The sequence below is a fragment of the Copidosoma floridanum genome, unplaced genomic scaffold (assembly GCF_036245765.1).
Source record: "Copidosoma floridanum isolate Cflo_tuat_1 unplaced genomic scaffold, Cflo_Japanese_pri ptg000019l, whole genome shotgun sequence".
Lineage (NCBI taxonomy): Eukaryota > Metazoa > Arthropoda > Insecta > Hymenoptera > Encyrtidae > Copidosoma > Copidosoma floridanum.
In genome coordinates, this window is record NW_028321896.1 from 16,629,576 (window position 1) to 16,648,937 (window position 19,362).

General features: G+C 42.3%; 1 protein-coding gene across 1 annotated transcript; it reads right to left on the reverse strand.

The window, feature by feature from the left end:
• Positions 1-1,706: 1,706 nt before the first annotated feature.
• On the reverse strand, positions 1,707-14,422 carry LOC106636528 (uncharacterized). The gene is made up of 2 exons (XM_014348924.2): positions 14,204-14,422; positions 1,707-2,756 (listed from the first exon to the last, which is right to left on the reverse strand). Exons 1-2 carry the CDS (start codon positions 14,420-14,422, stop codon positions 1,707-1,709), a joined length of 1,269 nt encoding a protein of 422 aa, XP_014204410.2.
• Positions 14,423-19,362: the final 4,940 nt, after the last annotated feature.

Below are 19,362 nucleotides of genomic sequence, written 5' to 3' on the forward strand. Positions count from 1 at the left end.
CAATACAACAGACTCGCCGTTTCAAATCGACAAATCAATTTCTTCTCTAATATTAGCATGAGCAATAATAATAATAATAATAATAATAATAATAATAATAATAATAATGATATAGTATAGAAAACTAAAAATTATTTTTTGGTATAGGCAGAATTTCACATTTGTATCTAGATTTAAGTATCTTGTGTATGAAAATCACGAGGATATGCAGATACAAAACAGGTGTAGCACGAGAGAAGTGAGAAACAGCCCGTATATCGTCGGCTGAGCATAAAGGTTGAAATTATTCCCATGATATGCGAGTACAGGTATACACGTGTATGTATATGTGCACGTACGTATAAGGTGTCGATAGCCCGGCGATAACAAGAGCCGCGCGCGAGTCGTGAGTACAATATTATGTGTGTGTGTGTGTGTGTATATGCACGTACACGAGAAAGAGAGAGCCCGCCTCTTCGCCGGCCTTCTTTCACAAGTTTCCTCCAATCGACGACGTTCATCACAGCAAACCTTTATATATATATATTTTTTTTTTATGTATGCACTTTGTATGTGTATATGTATATATCTCGGCTAATGGTGTCCGAGAGCTGTTACAAGAGTGTGGTTCTGTCGCACACGGTAGGCATACATACCTCTAAATTCCTCCGAGTCTCGCTAATTTATAAAAATGATTTTAGAGTTGCTTGAGAAGCGGTTTTTATTGTTGGTCTTAAAAATAATTTACTTTTTGCGCGTATTTCAGAACAAATACCAAAAGTGCTGCAGCTTTAACATTTGAAGTACGCTGTGCACAATAATGAGCATTTTTTTATACATGAAAAAAAAAAAAACAAAAAAATCCTTTTGTGTATTTTAAATTAAAATACTTAACCGAAACAAAAAAAAGTTTTTAATTTCAAAATTTTTGTACCAGTTATTGAGTAGAAATAAGTGGTATTATTTTTGTAAAATTTTTAATTTTTTACACTTTGTCTGATCAAAATTGTTATGTTTCAAGTTAAGTGATAAATCTATTATGTATGGAATTTTCAAAGTTGAAACAATGTATTTAAAATTAAAAATTCGTAATTCATTTTGTTGAAGGAAAAAAAGTCGCTCATCAAGCAATCGAAAAAAAATCTCAAGAGAACACGATGTATCGGTATCTACTACGGACCAATATTATTATCATTATTATGCGCATTCGCGTACGTTATCTCAATAATTTCACAATTTATACTCGAATATTATACTTTTGTCGCATATGTATATATATTATTTCGCAGCTCAAATATCATCCTTAAAGTTTATCGTCAAAATCTTTCCACTTTGTCCCTCACACGCGATCACAACGAAAAATATCTACAAAAAAAAAGAGGCTCACTCGCATCGCCGAGAGGTACAACGAGCCGTTATATTATTTAGCAATGTCCCTCAAAAACACACCACTTGTCATCATCCGATCGAAACTCTCGTTTCCACACTCTATATATTCACGCGTACTCAAAGCATCGCTCCACACATGTCGCTTTGGTAAAAAACGATGATACACCTATAGTAACTCGAAATCGACACCAACGAAGAAAAAAAAAAAAAAAAGAAGAAGAAGAAGAAAGAAAATCACGTTTCCGATTCCCCGGACATCATCATCGAGAGTCCAGAGCGCACTAAATTAAAAAAAAAAAAAAAAAAAAACGAAATAAAACTAGTCACCGATAAAAGTCTCAAGTCGCGGCCCCGTAGCTCGGCCTCTGGAGCGCCGCGTCGACCCCCGGCTGCAGCCCAAATCCCGGCGCCGCGTAGATCGGCCGCGGCATCGACAGCACGATCTTCTTGCCCATCTCCTCCTCCTCCTCCACCACGAGCCTTTTGCCCACCTCGCCCGGCTGCCCGTGGTGGTGGTGGTGGTGGTGATGGCGCTGATGATCGTCGGGTGCTATGATGTTCTCGATCGTAAAGGGCTTCTTGGCCTTCTTTCCGATCTGCTGGTGGATCTGGTGGTGGGGGTGGTGGTGGTGGTAGTGCTTACCCCCAAGGCCGAGGCCAGCCTGGCTCGAGGAAATGGCCGTGCTCGGTATCGTCGGGGCCTCGAGCATCAGGGGGTAGTCCTCGCGGGCCGCGTAGTACGGATCCGCGCCCCCACCGCCCGGGTAGCTCGGTTGGCCCGCCGTCGCCCCGAGGTAGCCAGTAGCCCCGGTGCTGCCCGTGCCCCCGAACGCCGAGAAGGTCCAGGAGGCCGCGGTCTGGAGGAGGGCCGTCGTCTCGAAGGGGGCCGGCTCGCCCGTGGCGCCCTCGACGAGGCGCTGGCGGGCCTCGGGGCTCAGGAGGTAGTAACTCGGGCAGCCGAGCGTGGCCGCCGTCGTGGCCGCGGTGCTGGTCGTCGTCGGGGCGAGGGTGGCAGCGGTGGGGGCGCCTTGGCTGGCGACGGCGGCCGCGGCGAGCATCATTCGCCTCTCCTGCATCTCCCAGCGCATGAGGTCCTCGCGCAGGCGGTGGAGGTTGGCGGAGCTGAGGCCCCCGATGCCGGTGGTCGGGGCCATGGGGGTCGAGGTGGGGCGATCGAGGACGGGTGACGGGAGCTCGGCGCTGGATCGCGGGGGTGGCATTGCCGAGGCGAGGGCTTGGAGCTCGGTCTTGAGGAGCTCTTTGTCGGGCTTGTGGAGCTTGAAGCGCTTGCGGCGGCGTAGTAGGCTGCCGTTCTCGAACATCGACAGGGCGGCCGGGTGGAGGGCCCAGTAGGCGCCTTTGCCGGGCCTGTGCGGACCCCGTGGCACCTGTAATCAGTCAACCGAAAGGTTTCGAGGAATTAGCCGTCATATAATTTTTCACGTGCTTTTAACACTAATAGAATAATATAGGTTTACCACTGATAACTATAGTCTCTAGAGTGTCTACACCTTCAGTGCTGGATATTTTGCGAAAATCTTTACGGCTGAAATGGTTATTCAATTTGTAAGATTTATACGTCAAACATACATTAGAGCTTCTCCACGTTACGCTCCATACCGTTAACTTTCGGTACTTATCTATTATTTCTCGGATCGATTAATACGGTATACTGAGATCGTCAGGACGAACAGCGTAAAAACTTACACGGCGCGAATGAAGTTGAACGCGATCTCTTAACTTTTACTTGCTCTTTCAGGAGAAATCAGTAATGATTAGTATTACAGACAACATGGCGATTTTTCTCTCGTGAAAAGTAAACTGCAGTTAATTTTTTTTTAATAATATTAATTTTTTTTCCTTTCCTGGGGCATGAGAATTTTAGCTTTGATGATAAAAAGAAGAAAATAGGAGCGTTTAACTGAACTTGACTATTTTTGCAAGTTTAACGAAATTCCTTGATTTTGATCGAGTGCAATATGTACCTTAAACATAAGTATTGAAAGTTAGTAGCGTTTTGTCATCTAGGGACTTTTTACAATTCAGACCAGCAATTATTACCATTTTTACAATTTTCACGGTAAAACCTATATCCATACCAGATGTACAGGTGTAAACAGTAAAAAGTTATTCTTATGTACAAACGACGAAACATCACTGCAGGCATTATTGTATTATATTTTTTCCAGTGCAGCAAATTAAACATCGATATGTATAAAACCTCGTTGAAAAATCTGCTACAATCTCCAGCCCGTAGCACCACATATTACATAAAATAGAAAGTTACACTCGGCGATATAATATACCTCCTGAATCGACGCTCGTTATATTTCCACCGAATATAAGCACAGTCAAGTGAGCAACTCGTCTTTGATGTAAAAAACGCCACGTTTCACCCTGATTTAAAATAGTCCATTAACGTGCTGACTACCGATTTTTACCTCCCGTAAAATTTATCGCATATGACACCGTATACGAGCAGATGGTTTTATCACGGCCACCTAACAAATGTATACGTGTATATGTACAAGAGAGAGGGGGGGGGGCTCGTTTTTACGTCGTACAGCATCTCGTGCGTATTAACCCACGAAAACCGCAACTCTCGTGTTGAACATCTCATGTACGCGACCATAGTGTGTATACATGAAGGAGCCGAATATAATATATAGCGTTGCGCTCGGGCGCATGCAGTTACGGCTTCCGCAAAGGCTCGAGCGCTAATTGTTTGATCGTAATTCAAAAAGGCCAATAAAACGAAACGAAAAATATAAACCAAACCATACGAGTATACTTTTAACTGTCGGACCGACACCGAGTGCGTAAGTGTTTAAATTAATTGCCGTGCACGTATAACGCCGCCTTATTTCGACTTACAAAGGTATAAGGCGCAAGTGTGTGTGTCAGTACACGTGTATAGGCATGCGTTGTTATGTGTATATACGTCGGTAAACGAGCGAGTACAATTTAAAGTTACGAAACTCATCGGGTTATATATATGTATTATAGACTCTCTTGTGTGTTTTATTCAAGAGTTTGATGTATGGATGAGGTGTACCGCGGTAACTTTTACTTTTTGTTGTAAAAGTTGCGGAAAACGTGTACACGCGGTGAATTATACTTCTCCTTTTCTCTTTATCCAAAAAAATTCGCGCCCCCTTTTTTCCCCCTATTACGTAAAAGGTGCACACCAGTTGGGTTTTTTTAACATCAAGTTCCGCGTTGGAGATCTATACTCAGTAACTATCTTTTTTTTTTCGGAATAATGTAAGAAAATTGATGATACAGTTTTACTGACAATCAATAAAAAAAAAAAAAGGTTATCCTTGGACAACAGCGGTCGAGACTAAACAAGCGTTACAAGGAATTACATGTGAACAAGTCGAGCATGGAGGGCAAAACCAATAAAGCTTTTAATTGTCCGTTAGATTACCGATAGTGAGCGCAAAAACTCGAGCTGACTCGATACCGTAAACCCTTACACTAAGTCCTGGCTGTTGTAAAAATTCTTCGAGCCACCCACCTGGTAATCCAATAACGCGAGGTGATGAAAAAAAAAGTATTCAACATCGCGGGGGGTAACGATATACATATACGTAGATTAATAAGTAAAATACACGGGCAGATGGACAAACCATTGGCTGAATAGGATGTAATTATCGCACGCGCGCCATTGGCTCCTGATTGCCGTTGACAGTGGCCGCAAAGTCTCGTACATACGTGCACGTACATCCTATACGTACACACGCTTCCGCAGATATACGATCGGTCGAGATAACAATTATACACCACACACGTCACGGGTACAATGAAGGATACCCCCCGTCTCTTGTAAGCAACAGTGTTGCGTGTATATTGTATCTATATGCGTCAAAGTTAACTAGTTTCTTTTTTTATTTATCGGGACACAAAAGTTTGCGACAGTTCACGCATTTGTATGTCGACGTTCTCTGTGTCCTTCGCAGGAGTAGTGTCGTGTGCTTTTTTTAAATATTCATGTTGCTCGTTTGTCAATTAAAATTTCTTGTTTTCACGGGTACGTTTCTATTCAATCTCTATAGGTAGGCGCTAAATTTCTGGTTTACTTTTAAAATGATTGAAAAAAAAACCTTTTGTTGGAAAAAACATTTGAGCACTTTTTTGATCATAACAGAGTTGGGATGGTATTTTATAAAAGCTAGTGAAAAATGGCTATTGTAGAGATTCCTCCAAATGACATTTAATACATCGTTCAACATCCACACAATATGACGTATAGAGTCTTTCGCCTACCTACGTTAGGAAAGTTTTTTTTTTTTTTTTTTTTTTCATCGCGCAAGTATAGCTGTAGACGTGGCGTAAAGCTTATATGCACATTACAAGTGTACACCCAACAACACAGGGTTTCGTGCTTTTCAGCAATGTAGAGCCGCGATTTTGCAAATGCGCGTGCCAAAGTGTTACATTCTTATGCACACACCAGACGATTGCCTCGACCCCCATCGTCGTTGTAAATCTCAAAGATAATACCTATACACTGTAATGTTAATAATTATGCACACCTCGGCTCTCTTATCTAAAGTTAAATTATCGCGCATCATTATTATAATATAAAACAACATATTGTACAGCTTTTGGGGCGCGCGTTGTGCCTCTTATGTATATGCGTGTGCGTGAGGTTTAATTAATTTCTTTTTAATTTAATTAGCGAGGCGCACGGCAACGCAAATCACAGACTAACTTCTAAAGGTGTATGTGTACACAGTGTAAGCATGTGTTTGTGTGTGTGGCATTTTTGCTTCGCAAAGATGTGGTGAATTTCATAATTTCAAAGGTATACACGGGCACAATGCTTGTAATCATTTCACATAAAAAAAATATATATAAATAAAAATTTAATGTATTATTCATTAAAAAACGCGTGGTTTAATTAATTGCGAGATAAATATCCTCAAATTATCCGGCCGCCGATTTTCATAATATTTATTTTAAAGAAAACTTTGAGAGAATATTATCCAAGAAAACTGCATCAGGGTGTATACGTATGTATAGCCGATTTCGCAACATCAAGATAATATTTCAAGAGATTCGTTTGAAATAATTAACCAAGCCGGTGTATACTTAACTCGGCAAATTATTCAATGTGAATACACACGTATACGTATACGCGCGCGCTACCGATTGTAATTCATGCATTTTAGATTTCATTTTTTTCTTTTTTTTCTGTTTTTCTGTTTCTTTTTTCTTTTTTCCTCTATACACAAGACATCGTATAATTCCCAACTAAACCCCGTTGCCGGAAAATTACCTTGTGTACTTAAATAATGTTTTCGCAACAATTACACGTATACACGAACAATGTATCGCGTGGCGGCGTGCTGCGTGATATATGAAAAATTCAATTCAACGCCACCATGCCGACTTATGTGTGTGTGCATAAGAAACTCATCAGAAGTTACGGAGAAAGATATTATTAATGCAAACATGAGAGCCGAGTATAGACAGACTTTGAGGAGTCGTACTTGTTTTGCCATGGCACGTTCGTGCGAATCAGGGTAAAGTATAGCGCCTCTGAAATTTCCATATTTAGTCACTTGACGGGAGTCGAGTAGACAGACTTTCGCCGAGGGTTGTGTGGAAAATTTTCGTGCCCAGCATTTATGGGTTCGAGTGAAAGTATTTTGATAAATTTTTTGTTGTTCTCTCATTAGAAAAAAAAAGTGTCGGTTGGTTCAAGAAAAAAGTCAAAAAGCATGTGGTTTTTTTTAAGTAGTTCCGACGCCCGGGAGCGAGGAAGAAATATCTCGATTTTTTGGGCAAAAAGCAGGTGTCGGATCGTCAGAAGTGATGGGACATGCAGTGCCGATACCACGGAGTGTGAGGAACAATTTATTTTTCAAAACAGCTGATGCTTTTCACACACATCCAAAAAGTGGGGATCCAAGTAAATGAATCTTGTAGCGATATTTTCGTCACATTGGCATTATGTTGGTACAGGTACATGATAAGAAATCACATGCGATAATTACCGTAAAGATTAAATTATCTCGTATCTCGATTCTCGAATTTCAAAGTTTACCAAAGTTGTTTACCAGCACTGGTAAAATGTTTACACAACGAAGCAATTTTTATCTCACATTAATCACAATGAATGGAAAAAATAAATCCGCAACAACACACATGCACGGTATATATACATAAATCACTTGAATAACATCGTCCCACACGTCATATTGTGCACTTATGGTGGGGCAAACCCCCAACTTTTTGGTTTCTTCTTTCGAAACATTCCCACGCGCCTCTCCCTAGACGACCCTCATTCAACTATTAACGCGCGATTTATGCAAATGAAAACTGCAGCAACAGCGTCGCTATATATATGCATATGTCCAAGTGAGAGAGAACATATTACAGTATGTATATAAAAGGAGAGAGAGAGAGAGAGAGAGAGGATACGATATTATACTTATATGATATTATATAATTGGCTGGTCGCTCGTGCCAATGAAATTTTACGCGGCGAGAGATCGAAAGAGAGAGAGAAACGATCGACACGTATACATAGAAGCGGCTGTGTGCAGTCGTGGAGTGCAGGTGCGAAACAGATGGCTTATATGCATCCGCGCTGCAACGTCGCTCCTGGCTATACCGTGCATGCACGGCAGTCCTGCCCCGGCGTAATCATACTTTGCGTGCCGACGCCGACACGAATGCACACACACACACACACACGCGCGTATATCGTCTCTTTTGTGCTTATGTGTATACGTGCACCTATAACGCGGCACGAGTGTGCTCGTATGGGTGGAGTTCAGAAGTCGTTCCGAAGTGAAATGAAAGAGAGCCGACTTTAAACACCTTGCACTTACATGTGTCTGTTTGTACATCCATACACAAGTGTACAGACAACAAATGTTGTTGCGAAATTTTTGCATACGCGTATATGTATGGACACGAGTGTTGTTGGGTATAATATAAAGAGGGTTGAAGTGTATTGTTGCGCTCTGCTTTGCCATGTATGTTGTACATGCTGTTGGCCATCGTAATAGCCGGGCCGTTTTGAAGCGATGGTAAAGGTGTATGTATACATGTCATTGAAGTGCCGAAGTTTAAGGAAGCGTACATACAATGACGAGTATTTTTTTGATTGCGATAATTTCGCTCCCACAGTATACCCATATGCGTTGGTTGAAGCTGAAGGTCGATTTCGAGGTTTTTTACGAACTTTTGCAAAATCTTTACTTTTTTTTTTCTCTGCTCGAGTTAGTTATTTTTAATTATACCTTTGCACGTTTGGGACTGTATTTGAAACATTTGCACGCATACTTATTTTTGAGCCCCGGTTTTATCTTTCCCTGAAAACCTCGTTTAGGTTGATGGAAAAAAAGCTATCGCAATTTTAGGGTTGATTTAAATATATCAACAAAGTGCTAGCCAATTCCTTGATCTGCGACACAAAAAAAATTTGGAATTTATCAACAAACAACGCCAAAAAGCTAATGTGTGTACTTGAATTTCGGTATTTGTCATGTAATTTTTTAACACTTTCAAGCAGGAATCATATGAAACGCTAAAGTACCGTCAGCCCCTTCTCCCAAGTAGATGCTTCATTTTGTCATTACAGGTTGATTCGGGCTAATTGTATTTGATACTATACATATTTAGACTTATGTCTCGTTATGTGGGGTACTTAATAATAATAATTAAAAAAAAAAAAAAGGAAAAAATCAACGAATAGTTAAATACTCAACACGGCCGGCCGTAATATACATATAGGTACAATAGCGATGTAGCGGGTCCAACCTCGCGATGCATATATTTATATACCAGCGAAGTTTGGAAATGAAAACACAGGGGCTCTTTTGGATGCCTCAAAGTTTGTATACACACAGGGTAAATTGTAATACCTACATGCGATTAGTTCGCGCGCGAAAATCCCCATCGCCTGTCAATCTCTCTCTCTCTCTCTCTCTTGAGCTAATGAAGCTCTGCACCGGTTCGTGCACTCATTGTACACGTCAAATTGTGCTGGTGGCGTGCAAAGAGAGCGACGGCTCGCAAACGCTTTCATCTCTCCCCCTGTATTATATTATATACATGTAGACTTGGTGTAACGTATACACATAGTATTAGGCACGTGATGGCTCTTCGTGTGCATATACAATCCATATATATATATATACATGTATAAACGTTGTTGGCTGGGTAAGAAATATATATGTATATATGTACATAATACGTAAGCGAGGGCCTCCTCTGGCGTGTGTTGGTGTATAGATTAGCCCGGCAGATATGGCGTGTCGTGTCCCGCGCTCGGATCGAGATTTCGAAAAGCTCTGCTCGCTGCCTCTTATTTTTTTCACCTTTTTGTGCCAATACTGTTCTTTTCCCTTTTTTTTTTTTTTTTTTTTTTTTCTTTTAGTTGGTTTGGGAATCGTTTTTCTGGCTCCATGTTTGTGTGTTTTTTCGAGTGATTGTGAGAAATGTACCTCACTTGTGTAACACGTGAAGGAAATTTTTTTTTTTTTTGTGTGGGTGGTGCTTTTTAGCAATAATAAGTGAGAAAGGCAAAGTAACGCAGTTATGATTAACTTTAGTAAACGTATTATATTGATGGTAACCGGCGATGTTAGTGTAGACACAGTTAAAAATTGTCTTTCAGTGTAGTTGGAAGTGTCGATTCTGCTGGGACTGAAATTTTGATTTAAAAAAAATTTTCATTAAATTTCAGGAATAATTATGCCACGCACACTTGAATTAAATCACATTCGTGTCACAATCGAGTCAATTCCTGTTTTTCAAACATACTTTTATGTAATAAGTTGAGAACAAATTTTGACATTTTAAGTATTTGGTTAAGAAAGTCTATACGATATCTTTCTCATGTATCCCCACTTGTCTATGTCCAACATATTATAATATAAGTCTTTGTTTTTTTTTTTTTTTTTATAGATTTCGATGCTCAACTTCCAGGCTCCTACAAATTTTGAACGTAAGTTGAAATCACAAGTTTAACTTTTTTATCATCTCTAGATTTCTACGTATATTTTTAAGTACACTTTTGGTAAGTATTATTAGTTAAACTCTGTTCAAGTTAATCAATTGATGCTGGTAATTAGGAATGTATTATTTAAACTTTTAGGTAACAATTCCCCGTAATGTTGCACCCATTTCTCGTATTTCAATGTTAGTCAAATAAATTAGTGTTGCGATACCTCATCTGCATCCATATATGAGCACAGTCATACAGGGCTACCATTTAAATCGCGCTATAGACTTCATTTCGCTAAAACACGTGACGTGTATTTGTTTGAATGGACTGTGTGTTTGATAAATTAAAGATAAAACATTTTCTATTTAATTCAGCTGTTTAACGATAAGAGAAAAACAAGCATATATTCGCATTTGAAAGGTATAATTTTTACGGGTAACATACGAAGGAAGAAAAAAAATGTACAACACACTCGTTTGACTTGGCTCGTTATACTGCACAATCGTTCATAAATTTCAAACAAATATACGCGCCTGTAATTTTTTCTCACCCGCCATCTCCGGCCGACACTATTCAAATCGTTGTTTAAATTGTTAATTGAATCCGAAGACGAAGAAAAAACAAATACCCGTCATTATTAATTCTAATATTTGCATTGCAAAATCTCATTTTTTCCCTCTGACTTCGACTCGCCATTTCGCCTCCAGAGCCGAGCTCGCGCTCAACACAACAATACACAACACTCGATGCTTTTACGCGCGCGATAATTTAATTTGAGATAAGACCGCGGCGGCGGAGCCAGCACCGCACACCCGTGCACAATTAATGTTACAACATTATCTTTTGATTTACAGGCGTCGAGTCGTAAAACTACTGGCTTTTTTTCTCTCTCTCTCTCTCTTTTTCCACGCGCGATCTCGCACACGTATTCTCGTGTATACGCGCATCGCGTGGCTTGATGAATTGCGAAAATAATTTAAGAATAGCCAAAGAAAAAAAAAACTTATAGAGTAGTCGAAGAAAAGAAGGGTGTATCGGTTGTTTTGTGTAAGTGGCCGCGCGTGTTTGACGTACACGTGCACAATATACAAGTCGCCTATCGCGTCTTTGAAGCAAAGAGAGAGAGAGAGGGAGGGAGGGAGAGAAAAATTTGTGTATACTCGCATGTCCCTTGTATACCCCGGGTTGTAGGTCTCCGCTTCACGCCCTTTTCGTGTCTCGGATTGTATCGCAAGTCACGGTAGCTCTCCGAGAGAGGTGTATATACATGTACACGTATACACATTTTTCGTCGCGGAAAGAATAAGATAAGTAGAGAGAAAGAGAAATGAGGGCCGAGATAATAGATTTCTCGGCACAGCCGTGGTATACCTCTCCGATGGTAGCCCGATGGTGTTTGCTCAGTGCATAAATAAAATCCGACCGTGGCCCATCCCGTATACCCCGCTGTCAAATGATACGAGACGAGCCCCCTGTTGTTTACCTTTCGATTGATTGATTTTTCACGATTGGATGCTATTATGTACATTTAAGCTTTTTTTAAAACAAACAATTCACTCATCCGTACGTTTAAAGCCTTGTATGTACTTCCCTATGGTGTAATTTATATATTGCAAATTTTCGTTTTTTCACCTCAAATTCCACGTAGATGCAAATCAAACGAAACGTATGGATGATCCCTTGCTACAGTGACGCAGAGCTCGAGAAAAGTTTGCCCCCTGTGTTATATGTTGTACAAACATTATAATATGCACAACTCGAGTGTACAATTACAGGCACTGACCTTAAACCGGGTGGAAGAGAGTCGTAGGAAAAAGAAAAAAAATAAAATAGAAGACGAGCAAAACAATAAATAGGGTTGAATCATGCATGTGCAACAAAGTGGTGTTTTAAAGTAGGCAGTGATGGTTCAATAACGCCGAGGCGATGGAGTCACCGACGCTTTGCAGCTGCGGCTTAGGTATACGTGTGCCACCTTTTTCGCGCCTCACGTGCACACCCCGGCGTTGATCGACCCGTGTATTTATACATGCTACAGCGTTTAGGTAAGGGAAACCTTGTCACAAGCATCGCTGGTCAGTTTTGTCCGTACGGGTGTGTATATATATGCTTGCCAAACTCCCCTCCCTTTTTTAAAACAAATTTCCACACCGAGAGAGGGATGAAACTCGAAAAATTTTCTACGATAATTTTCGTAGGACCGGCATTAATTTTTCGCTCCCAAGTGTAACTTTTTTTTTTTATAAATCATACCTTACACATACATTTGTACGCATACCCAAAAAAGTAAAACTAACTCACGGTCGGTATATTATACACACAGAGTCCGTGATATGATTGTAATGCACTGCACAAATAGCGCGTATACTTATAGCCCGGCTCTTCCACCCTTACATATGGCTGTGTGTGAATAATTCAAGCTCCCCGACTACTTGATAAAGAGAGGCGGCAAAAATTAAGTCACTCGATACATATGTATAATACACGCAAGTACACTACTGACACTCGGGGATATGCACTACTTGTATACACCTATACTCGGTGTGGCTCTTTGTGTATACGTATACACTTCGCATTATGGAGCGGTGGTGCGTTGTGTAGGACCGATAGGGTTGGAGTGAAGTGTGGTGTAAAGTGTATAGCCTGTACTTATAATTATATAAGCGACGTTGTCGCGTCGCGCGGTGTTTTTTATTTTTATTTTTTATAGTAAGGGTAACGAGTGGGAGTACACGTGCAGCCTCGACACCGATGGTGTTACACCCCACCGTGTGTATATATACGATACATAATGTGTCGAAGGAAATAGATGTAGCGCTTGGAACTACGTTTCGACACTGGATGTTCTACCGTTCCAATTGCGTTATATTTGTCGTGGTAACCATTTAGATTAACACTTTTGATTTTCGTTCAGTGTTTTTTGATACGATTACGCGACATTGAATTTTTGTCACTGCGAATTAAAATTGTTCACGTTACGTTACGAACTGAAATGGTACGGTTAAGATTCCAAAGTTATCAAGAGGCTTCTATTGACTTTGAAATGGTTTTTTTTTCCAAGATTGGTTTGTGATTAAACACAGGTATTGAAGTTCCAAATTTCCATCATGATAAATATCAAGACATCTGCAATCGTTTCGATCGTTGGAAATATTATAAGTATTGCGTGCGATCAAACAAATGTTGTATCAGCTTATACTTTTCATGATTATTTGGGATCTTTGAAAGTTAGGACATGGTAATCAAATACGTCACGTTATTAACCCCCTCTGCTAATAAGCCTCTGTTTCGGTGCCAATTTTGCGTGTTGTTCCCAGACTTTCACGAGTATCCCATCGAAATTAACAGTTACGTAATAACCATATAGATACTTTTTTGTTTTTCCAGAGTTGCTCCGCAATAAATTACAGTTGAAAAGCACGCGGAGGTTTCCCGCGACCACTGATACACACACACACACACACACACACACGCAGCGGCGATTAAACGTAGTTATTACATTCAATATCCGATAGGCGCACGCGCAATGGATAACCAACAATTAGTGTCACTCGTTCTAGCAGCCGCGGTCTCGCTAATCACACGGGGAAACCATTGCCGTTCAATCCACACATGGCGTATTATTATTAACCCTCGTACTACATTAAAAGTCCATAACATTAACGCCCGTAATAGGCGTACCCAACAACTATGGATACATACCATTGTCGGACGATTGGAAAAATACTTTGCCGTTAGCCTATACGCGCGTATACCGATTGATGTGTGGAGTTTAAGTGCTCTTTATTTGATAAAACATCTGACGTGGGTGTCAAGAAACGCGAGATGATGTCAATTATGACCTCGAAAAAAAAAGAAAAAACTCACCTTTATGAAACAGTCGTTGAAGGACAAGTTGTGCCTGAGCGAGTTCTGCCAGCGCCTGGTGTCCTTCCTGTAGTACGGAAACCTGTCTGCTATGAACTTGTAGATCTCGGCGAGGGGCAGCATCTTGTCCCTCGACGACCAAATCGCCATGGCCGTGAGGGAGATGTACGAGTAGGGCGGCTTCTGGTCGCCATAGGTGTCGCGCGTCGGTCGCGGCATTTTCTCCTCCTCCGCTTCTGGGTCCACAACTGTTCTCACCTTCGAGCAACAACGAGTCAGCGCCGACACGGGCGACGGCAGCGTGGCTCCACGGGCCGTCTAGCCGGTGCCGTGGCATCTCGTCCGTTGCCTCCTGTCCTGCCGATGCTGGCCCACGCGACCGACGTGCATCTCGTCTCCGCGGAACGAGACATGGGTTCACTCACTCTCTCTCTCTCTCTTAACTTCTCTTTCGTCCCTATACTCGATAGTCCACGCGTACACACCAACGATGTCCAAACTGCCGTCCACCTAGACCAGGTCGTGGTAGAAACACCACTTCGGGTGCTCCCGGCTAGCTTTCCTCAGCTCCTTTTTCCTCTCGTACAGCGTGATCGGCATCTCGGCTGTGGCACAGTACGACCCGATTAACAATGCGGTGGTCCGTGGTCTACCGACGGACCGGGGAACTCGTCGGTGGGCCGAACTCGCTCACACAAAACATGAGCACCACAAACCGAACCAGTAAACAATTGTTACGTCCACCACCAACCGATTGCCGATCGCACTGGTCAACACTGAGGGCCGATGCACAAACGGTATCGGCAGTGGTCCCCGACCGACGCCCCGTGCTCCACGTGCTCCTCGCGCATGACCGATCAATCCATCGTGCGACCAGCTGTCTACGATCAAACCCAGTGCAGCCGCGGTCCTGGTACCAATAGCCAAAATCCAAGTACACGTGTGTTTACGTATAAAGATGAGGAGTTGGGTGTTTGGTAGTGGCGTGTCAAGTGCAACTTAAGCGCGCACAGCCGGAGAAAACGCAGCTTCCGCGCTCAGAGGCTCCGGAGGGACTGCCGGCCGCACGGGCCTCACACCCTCGGCCTCGGCGGCACCACACCGCCGGCCTACCCTGTCATTGGCCGAGGCTGTCCATCCGGGCCTCCATCGCGGCCAATCTCTTTTTCCGTGCCAGTTTGGAGTCGCTAGGGTGGGAGTCGGGTGGGGGCGGACCGAGCCGCACTGAGCTGCAAGACCAGGCCACGCCTCTTCTCCCCTTCTCTGGGGGGGCTGGGCGACACGCGTGGGGAGTGGATGGCCGAAAATAATGTATTTCTACATCACGCATGATAAGATGATGATGATGATGATTGGGCTTAAAATGACGGCCGGGTTCTCTCTACGTGTTCACCGAGCACATTGTGTAATGGTATTTGCGCGCTGCGGAGGAAGTCACGGCTGATTTGGCTTTTATTACCGTTTCGTGCCCATACGGGGGGAGGGGGGGTGTGCGCGTTCGAGGCCGTGTATATGCAGCAGCAGCAACAATATTACCCCCGGCTATTGATAAATTTCATTTTAATGAGCAGAAGAGGGCACGCATAAGTGGAGGAGGCAAAACCCCCCCTCGTTTCGTAATGTGCCGAGGTAATGGCGAGCATTTACGCGAGTTATTACGTGAGCTCCGATCGTCCCGCTGGTTGTTGGGTTACTTGCGTTATTTTTTTTGCTCGCCGGTTTTCACGATAATGTCGGCCTAATCGACTTTACAGCGCTGGTATATGGTTGATGCGAAATATCGTCGGTAAATTGAATTTGAATTTATTGCCGCTCTGCGTGAAAAACCGGCTCTTTTCCAACGTCGATCGGTACCGCGAATAATGGCTCTTTCTGCCCCGATCGACGGAATATTTGTACGAATGTTGCTCAAAGTGACCGGGTCGACAAGTTTTCCAAGAGGTTTACAGGTGAAGATAAAACATTAACTTGATTGGTTAATTGTCACCGAATCCGATTTATTTATCCGTACTTTAGCGAATGCAAGTGTGCAAGCTTGTGACGAGAAAATATTCGTGATCATACGATGTAATTGAAAACTATTTTTATTCGATTCATCATCCAATGAATCAAGTGAAAAGTGCGAGGTAATCGTTTCGATCGAATCCGTGAAAGTACTTAAATGACGGGAATGAAAGTGGAAAACACGGCTCGATGATGACAATATTGTACGAGCCCCGAAACGCGTCAAGTTTGTATTATAATCGACGAAAAATTAATTACCTCGCACCCCGAGTAATTATAAAACTTAAATTGAAAGCACTGAAATTGCGCAGCTACTTTCAATCAACACCCCCTCCCTCCCAACTTTCGAATAGCCAAAATTCCCGTGCACGCGCACCATCGACGAACGAAGGGTGTAGGGGTAAAAACCAACGCATCCAAAGGAGTAACAAGCCTCCTGGCGAAAGCGGTCCGGGCTCTCTGAGCACCGTACAATTATTCCCTTGGCTGCTTAGCGCGTCTCATCGGCAAGAAAAAAAGAAAAAAAAAAAAAAAAAAAAAAACAATCCCTCCGACAGCCATCCCCCAGCACCGCTATTGGCTCGACCAGGAAACAGTGGGCCGGGCAGTAGGCGGGGCCAACTTTGGCCAATCCAGAACTCCCGGGTAATTGATTTCACGCTCGAGCGGTCCTCTCTCTCTCTCCTCTGCTGCAGCCGCCGTCATCTTTCTCCTCGTTTAGCAGATCTGTGCTCTGCTGCCACATAGGTACACATACACAGCGAAGAAAGAGAACCGCCGCCGCGGGGTCGAGGGTATGTATATATAGGTACCGAGGGTGCGTGAGCAGCTACTCTCTCGCCTACATATATACTGTAGCTCGTAAAGTACATCGTGCCTCGTACGTCATGGCCGCTAATACGATTCTCGACTCCCTTCCTTATACATATATATATATATATACTACCCACCTTTACTCGTATACCATATCTCGTCTCTCCTTCCTTCGGTGCTTCGATCGCGTCGGGTGTATAGGTACGCGTACACCCATGGGCACGCGCCCGTTCGCGGTTGTACATACATAAGGTAAGTACACATACACAGGTGAGTATATATACATATATTGCACGGCTGATCAAAGAAAGTATAGGGAGCCCCCTCGGGCCCTCCCCCTTTCCTCTTGTGCGTTGTATACAACGGGGGGGGGGGGAGTTTTGCTGTATATACACACACTCGGTCGATGCCGGTGCAAATTAAAGACGTGGGACCGAGGGAATCTTTAATACACACGAGCACCTCGTCGGTAGATTGAGTATGGGTTCTTTTTTTTTTTTTTTTTTTTTTTAATGAGCCGCCGCAACTCGTCTGCTTGTATATATTTTAACGATAATGCATAATATCCTCTTGTTTCTTTTTTCACTTTGAGCTCGTCGTCGCACTCGTCGCTCAAATTTTAATGGACCCCGATCTCTCGATCGGCAACTCGTCGGTGCAATCGTTTTCAACTTCCTCTTTTTTTTTTTTTTTCTTTCCTACCCTCTCTCTCTCTCGTACTCACGCTCGTCTACCACATTAATTTGAGTCGAATCGAAGATATCAGCGTATACAGAAATGATCTCCGCTGCGCGTGAAAAATGCAAAACTTGCTTTACCGCGATGTTACATATATTTATACCAGTTGCAGCAGTTTTGTCAATAGCTTTTTCCAGTGGCGTGTTTCTTTTTCGCGCGCGGGATGTGGTGGCGTGTAATTGGACGTGGGTAAAAAATGCCCTCCCGATAAGAGAGCGCGACCGCGTCCAATATTATGCATGAGTACGTTCAAGGCGGATGGGAGGCCCTTGCATGTATAGCTTCGCTTCCGCAATGAATTATTGCTCCGAGCGGCTTCGGGTTGTAAGAGAGGAAGGCGGGGGATGTGCGGCAAAAGGGAGTATACTGCGTATGCATATTTCGCGGTGAAAAATTTAAACCAAGAGTCGCTACCGCGCTGATCCGCTGCTGATCAATTTGTCGAGTCATCCTCGAGCCCGATTTTGTTTCCTTCGCACTCGTAACGTCAAACTTGTTTTATTCTATATAGTGAATGCGAGCTTACTTGAATTGTTTGTCTATTTTTTTTTTTTTTTTTCCTTCTTTTCCCTTTCATTTTGTTTCTCTGTACTTACGTATATATGGGCGGGCGCGCCGGGTGTACTTGGAGAAACTCGTTAGACGGGTATACAGGGTGAATTACAGGCGTTCAGCCAACAACGCACACGCGTGTACACAAGTGGATAATAATGGTTCCTCGACGTGCTCGGCCCATTGTGTAGTTCGCCAAAGAGCAATGGAGGAGATGCGAGAGCCGCGAAACGTTTAATCAACGGTAATTATTTCCCGGTCTTTCTTACCCCTCCCCCTTCGATCTGTCACTTTTTGTTCTTCTGATGCAATGAATAGCCGGTGAGCATAAAAAATGCCTCTTATATCCTATCTTGAAAGATTGGTTGTCACGTGAATAAAGCCTTCTTGCGTATATTGTTTGAGAAGAATTTTTCAAAGATCAACTGCATTAAATAACAGAAAAAATTAAAATGGAACAAGTTTATCATATTAAAATATAATCAAGAGTGATGCTACTTGATTTGTTTGTACTCTGAAAAAATGTTTGATTTTAAGTCAAGGCAAAATACAATTACTCGTAATTTTCGAATATCGCTTACATTAATTATACTATGTCGCAAGGATTTTTTTTTTTAGAAAAAATATTTTTAAATTAACATTTCATCATTCACATGACAATATGACATTTAAACTAGAAATTATGTTTAAAAAAACATTTGCGTCATTAGAGGTAACAGAAATGTTGCTAGAGTAAGATTGAGAGTGTATACGTTTAGGAATACAAAGTGAACGAAATTGTGAGCTCCTTTTGTATACAGTATACTTATTGAACCTCTTGAGAAAAATGATGCATCACTGTTTTAAAACGCTCGATTTGATTGACCGTCGATATTTGACCTCATAGGGAAGCTTACAAATAAGCGCTAAATTTAAAATTTTTAACCAATTTAAATTTATAGTTTACATTTTTTATCTCTAACAATAATATATTAGCATAAATAACACGTGGATATTGCATTAATATCACGATGACAATAAACCTCACAACTAAATCTATAATCAGTATTCTC

Bases quoted from the DNA above. Each gene is read 5' to 3' on its own strand.
- LOC106636528 (XM_014348924.2), bottom strand. From the start codon at position 14,422: ATGCCGCGACCGACGCGCGACACCTATGGCGACCAGAAGCCGCCCTAC. The intron at 2,757-14,203 runs GTGAGTTTTTTC...GACTGATTACAG, and splicing joins TCAACGACTGTTTCATAAAG to GTGCCACGGGGTCCGCACAG.